Source organism: Malus domestica, chromosome 11 (genome assembly GCF_042453785.1).
Source record: "Malus domestica chromosome 11, GDT2T_hap1".
In the NCBI taxonomy this organism is placed as follows: Eukaryota; Viridiplantae; Streptophyta; class Magnoliopsida; order Rosales; family Rosaceae; genus Malus; species Malus domestica.
The window spans coordinates 24,200,616-24,206,274 of NC_091671.1; the positions used below are offsets into that span (position 1 = coordinate 24,200,616).

Sequence of the window (5,659 nt, forward strand, 5' to 3'; positions counted from 1 at the left end):
AACTCAAAATTTTCAAATCATTTTCATTAATTATCTTTTTTTAATAAGCTGTTTTTTTAAAAAAAAAAACATTACAATTTTAAATCAGCTCTAACTCCAACGTCATTGCAACTATTTGATTATTTTGATTTCTGTAGAAATTCAACACTTAATTACTTTCATATTAGCAGACAGACATGAATTGGAGCTTAAATTGGTTAATTATACCTAAATAATTAGTAATGAGTCAAACCTAGGCATAGTACATTGGCAAACCTAGATAATTAATTTAATGATGATGCATCACCTAAATACAAGCAATTTACAAACTAAGGGTATGTTTGGTATTGCTGTGCTTTGAAAAAAACTGTTTCTGCTATACTGTGAGAATAAGCTCATTTTTGCTGCTTCACGTTTTCAGCTTTTTTTCACGTAAAACTATGAAAATAAGCTGTTTTTAAATATTTACCAAATACCTTTTTAAACTCAATTTTTTAATACCTACTTTTTATTTTATTTTATAAAAATACATCAGTACCAAACCAGTACTAGTCTGTCTGACATTATATTCATCTCCAAATTCCAATCCATTTGCCTCTCAATCTCGATCAGCTCACAAATCTAAACCCAAATTTGGATCCAAAAATGACAAAACAGAGAGATTTTGTGAGGGGACTGGGACTCCACGTTTAATTAACGAGAAACGAGCAGATTAGTACACGTGGTTGAGGCACATCAGCTCTCCATTAGCTGGGCACCACCATTTTCGAACCAGGATCCTCTCCTGAGCAATTCCCTAGGGATCCCGCAATCTTGTCCGTTCATTGTATATCGTGCGGTCAGAAATCATTTAAAATTTAAATTTTAAAATCCAAATATGAATAGTACCTAACGAAAACTGACCGCACGATATAAAATGAACGGACAAGATTGAAGGATCCCTAGGATCCCTAGGGAATTGCTCAGGAGAGGATCCTGGTTCACCATTTTCATTAATGGCGCGTTTACTAATCCGTAATCAAATTGAGAGGAATTGAATTGAGGAGGAATTGGATTGAAGAGGAATTGAAATGAGGTGGAATCAGAATCAGATTCCTGTTAAAATTGTTTACTAAAACTGTCTAGAATCGGAGTAGGAATGATGTTGAATCCATATAAGTTGTTTACTAATTCACTTCAATCGGAATGAAAACTAGGTTGATTACTAAATTGCCCTTACATAAATAAATTATTTTCATACTAATTAATTAAATTAAATTCTTAATTAAATTTATATAATAAAATTCATCTATATAAAAATATATAAATAGGTTTTATTTATTTATTAAAAGATGGTAGAAATGATGTTGAGTCAATATAAATTGTTTAATAATTCACTTTAATCGAAATGAAAACTAGGTTGATTACTAAATTGCCCTTACATAAATAAATTATTTTCATACTAATAAATTAAATTAAATTAAATTCTTAATTAAATTCAACTATATAAAAATATATAAATAGGTTTTATTTATTTATTAAAAGATGGCATAATGAGTGTCAAATGAAGGGCAATGTTGGGATAATAAGAAACAAGTGAGGGCATAATTGGTAGAAGAAATCCATTCCGGATTCCTCAAGTGTCAAGGAATTGAAATACCTCCCTCATGTAGAGAGTCCAATTCCTAAAAAATTAGGAGTTGGATTCCTTAATTCGTGTGGACCCCACATGTATTTTGATTCCCCAAGATTACGTAAACAAAGGTGTAACCTGTAATCGGAATCTAATTCCGTAAATTGATTCCGATTACGGGTACGTAAACGTGCCATAAGAGTGGTGATAGAATAATGAAACTCCACGCACTGCCAGATAGCGAGGTATGCACGCGCCGTGAAGTAGAGAAAGAAGGATTATGGTTAAGAGCAGTTTTTTGTTGTATTTGAAACAGAGTCACACAATGTTAAATTGGTCTTTATTAATATAACATGTAAAGTACATTTATTCTATCGTTGATCCTATAACATGTAAAATAGTATAACGAGTGAGTTGTATTCCAGATATTTGTAAAAGGGTAATGTTAGAAGACTAAATTTATAAGATAAAATTTATAAATTAAATAATTTATCATTAATAATCCAAACATCAATTTTTATATTATTTAATTTATAAAATTTAATTTATAAATTTAGTCCATAACACTACTGTAAACAGTTGTTATGGTGTTGAATACAGGAGCAAACTATTTGCCCTTATGAATGGTGGGGTCTCTTATGTGACTTTAAAGACTCAACAAAACTACAAAAATGAGAGAACAAAAGTCTTTATACTCTCTCTCTCTCTTCCTCTTACTTTATTGCCCTTTGTCTCTCACCCTATGCTATTTGTTGTATTGCTATTCAGCTAAGTGATTATTGGAGGGAGAGAGAGAGAGAGGGGGGAGCCCACCTCCTTCTCAGTTGGCTTTCTAGGAAACATGTTGAGGAAGGGTTTCTAGGGGGAGAGAGAGAGTTAAAGAAAAAGATAAAAAGAAGCTCATCAGTACTACTAGCTCAGAGAGAGAGAGAGAGAGAAGAAGAAGAAGAAAAGAAGAAGAGAAGAAAAGAAGAAGAGAAGAAAAGGGAATGGATGGATATGGATCCACAAGCAGAAGCAGAAGCTCCCTCTCCATCTGTTTCTATTTCTGATCAGAAGTAACCAACTTTTTCTTCATAAAAAGCCAAACGAGTGACAGTGGAAGCAGCAGCAGCAGCAACGGAACCACCAGTGGCAGCACCACCACTATTCCAATTACATATATAAAGTCACACACAACCAACACAAGTCTCCTAGCAATAGCTTTATTCTCACGTCGATCCAACAACCTTCTGTTGCGCCAATTCTGATCAAGTTTCAGACACCAACTTTTTCATACAAACACATAACACCCACACATAGTTTTTCTCCCTTCTCTCAACTCTCATCCTCTAATATATATGTGTGTGTGTGTGTGTGAGAGTGTGAGTTCAGAAGAAGAAAGAAGAAGAGAATATAAAATTTGAGAAAACTGCGTAGGTTTTGAGCTAGCTTAATTTATTCAGTAGTTGTGGCTACTACAAGGAGGCTGCCTTCCGATTCGGGTGCTTTTGCAGATTGGGTGGGTTCATCTTCTTCCAACAACGCCGCAGCCACAGGACGATCCACAACCCACCATCCCGACATCGACGTCCTCTCTCTCGGCTTCAATGCTGGCCCCGCCCCCGCTGGACCCTCCTCAGCCACCCCCTCCACCATGTCCATGTGGTCCTCCCCCCCTTCCAGCAGACCCCTCACCTACGGCCACGTCCCTCCGGAAATGGCGGGCATGGTCGGCCTTCGCGATGTCTTCGTCGTTGCCCCAGCCGCCGCCTACCACCACAACACACATCTCCACCACCACTACGGCCACGACCCCAATCTCCTCTCATCCTCCGACCATCACCACTCCATCAATGCCTCCAACAACCCTGCAACCGCTCTCGGCGTCGGAGTCATTCCTCTTCTCACGGCCGCCCCTTGCCTCGCCCCACCCAATATGTCAAATGTCGATGATGATGACGAAGATACTCACACTCCTGCGGGTATGAGTATGGGCATGGGAATGAGTATGGGTATGGGTATGATGAGTGGCGGCCATCAGCGCAACAACAGAAGCTCCTCGGCAGCAGCAGCAGGAGGAGGGGGAGGGATTCAATTGTGGCAGCAGAACCCGCCACATTTTTTCAAGAAAACTCATCATGAAGCCGCCGTTACTACTGATCTAGGCGTGGCCCACTTAAACCAAGGTGGGGGTGGGGGAGGGAATAACGTTATAAACGCGGGGTCTGCTGCCGCCTCGTCGGGGTCGTCCACGATGACGTGTCAAGACTGCGGGAACCAGGCCAAGAAGGATTGCACGCACCGGCGGTGCAGGACGTGCTGCAAGAGCCGGGGTTTCGACTGTGCGACTCACGTGAAGAGCACGTGGGTGCCGGCGGCTCGGCGCAGGGAGCGGCAGCTGATGTCTGCAGCGGCTGGCGGTGGGGCTGGGTCTAATTCTGGGTCTACTTCTAGTGCCAAGAAGCCTAGACTCATTGGCGCCTCTCAAACCACAACTTCTCACACTTCCACTTCCAACACTACACCCCCCAGAAGCTACGACACCAGCTCTAGTCACCAAGGTTTCACCCCTTCTCTCTCTCACTAGAATCAAATATATATTACTTGACTATCTAGGGTTTTGATTCATTTGTATCAATTCATTAACAAAAATGTACAATCAATATAAATAATGTATTTACATGATGCGTACAGATGCTGGTTTCAAAGATCCATTGCCGGGACAAGTACGTGCGCCGGCGGTTTTCAAGTGTGTAAGAGTGACCGCGGTGGAGGACGGCGAGGATGAATACGCATACCAGGCTGTTGTCAAAATTAACGGTCATGTGTTCAAAGGCTTCTTGTATGATCAAGGAGTTGATGGGAGAGACGGGTTTCCTAACATCTCTGAATTGCATTTGGGGGGTGGTGGCAATGGCAGAAGAAATGGGGCTTCTTCTCCGATCCTTGACCCGTCGGATGTTTATGCTGCGTCTGGTGCAGGATTGCTGGGAGGTTCAAACTTTGGTAATCCAATAAATTGACGATATCTTCTTCCCAACTCTGTGGACTTAAATAATTAGGTACCCCTACCCCTTATGGTGTTGAAGGGACAACATTGTACTTGTCTGATTTTTCTTCCTACTAATTAATGATTAATTAATTAAAACTAAAATCTTATGATGTGTTAATATTTGAAATTTGTATTTTATTTACATGTTTAGGAGTCCTTTAACAATTATTTTGTTTTCATTTTTTTTTTGAAAAATGAAAACTCGATTGTTAAATGCTTTCAATTAACCAATTTTTTCGTATTTTTAAAATATGACTTTCAATTTTCATGTTTTTTGTTAAAAACTAAAAACGGTTGTCAAATGAGTGAAAACTGAAATAGTTATCAAGTAATCCTTTAATTTCTCCCCTAAATGTTTTCAGATTCACGGTTTCTGGTTTCTAGTTTCTAGTTAATTAGTTGCATTTGCATTAGATGCACTGAGAGGATTAAATTAAACAAACTGCATTTTAAGATGAAAATACCATTAATCGATTCCCAAAGATATTGGTGTTATTTCTTTTTTAATCTTTTTTCCTACACATGGACGCTGCATTTTGCTTTCTTCTCGTCTGCTTGTTTCCTGATCTTGTTCTTTCTATTCATTACACTTTGCTTGTCAAAGGTGAAATCTACAGTGTAAAGTATTCTCTAATTATTTTTCATAAGAAAAGAAAAAGTATAGAAATTATCCAAAGTATTTTGGTAGACATGGTATTTATTATTCCAACATTTTCGATGTTTGCTAGATGTTAGGAAGACTGAATTTGTAGATTAAATTTTGTAGACTAAATGATATGGAAGTTGATAAATGGATTATTACCTGATTAACGTCCTTATTTCTTATTGGTGATACGTCATTTAGTTTGCAAATTTAATCTTCAAATGCAGTCTACCTAGTATTGCTCATATTGTCACTTCGAAGGCTGATTTGCTTTCCCTATACATTTAACCCTTTGATTAATTTCTGTCTAGGTGTAGGTAGCTTAGCTTGTTCATCGACTATTAAGGATAGGCGTAAATGTGGCAATGGTGATAATTGTAGACTTGGGTAG

At 38.3% G+C, this 5,659-nt stretch overlaps 1 protein-coding gene across 1 annotated transcript; it reads left to right on the forward strand.

The window, feature by feature from the left end:
* The first annotated feature begins 2,280 nt into the window (after positions 1–2,280).
* LOC103420061 (protein LATERAL ROOT PRIMORDIUM 1-like) lies at positions 2,281–4,727 on the forward strand. Its single transcript, XM_029088780.2, has 2 exons — positions 2,281–4,134; positions 4,268–4,727. Exons 1-2 carry the CDS (start codon positions 3,228–3,230, stop codon positions 4,594–4,596), a joined length of 1,236 nt encoding a protein of 411 aa, XP_028944613.1. The 5' UTR covers positions 2,281–3,227; the 3' UTR covers positions 4,597–4,727.
* Positions 4,728–5,659: the final 932 nt, after the last annotated feature.

What these genes read in the sequence shown, in the direction of transcription:
- LOC103420061 (XM_029088780.2), top strand. Translation starts at nt 3,228, where the DNA reads ATGTCCATGTGGTCCTCCCCCCCTTCCAGCAGACCCCTCACCTACGGC. An exon ending in CACCAGCTCTAGTCACCAAG is followed by an intron (nt 4,135 to 4,267) that starts GTTTCACCCCTT and finishes TGATGCGTACAG; the next exon opens with ATGCTGGTTTCAAAGATCCA.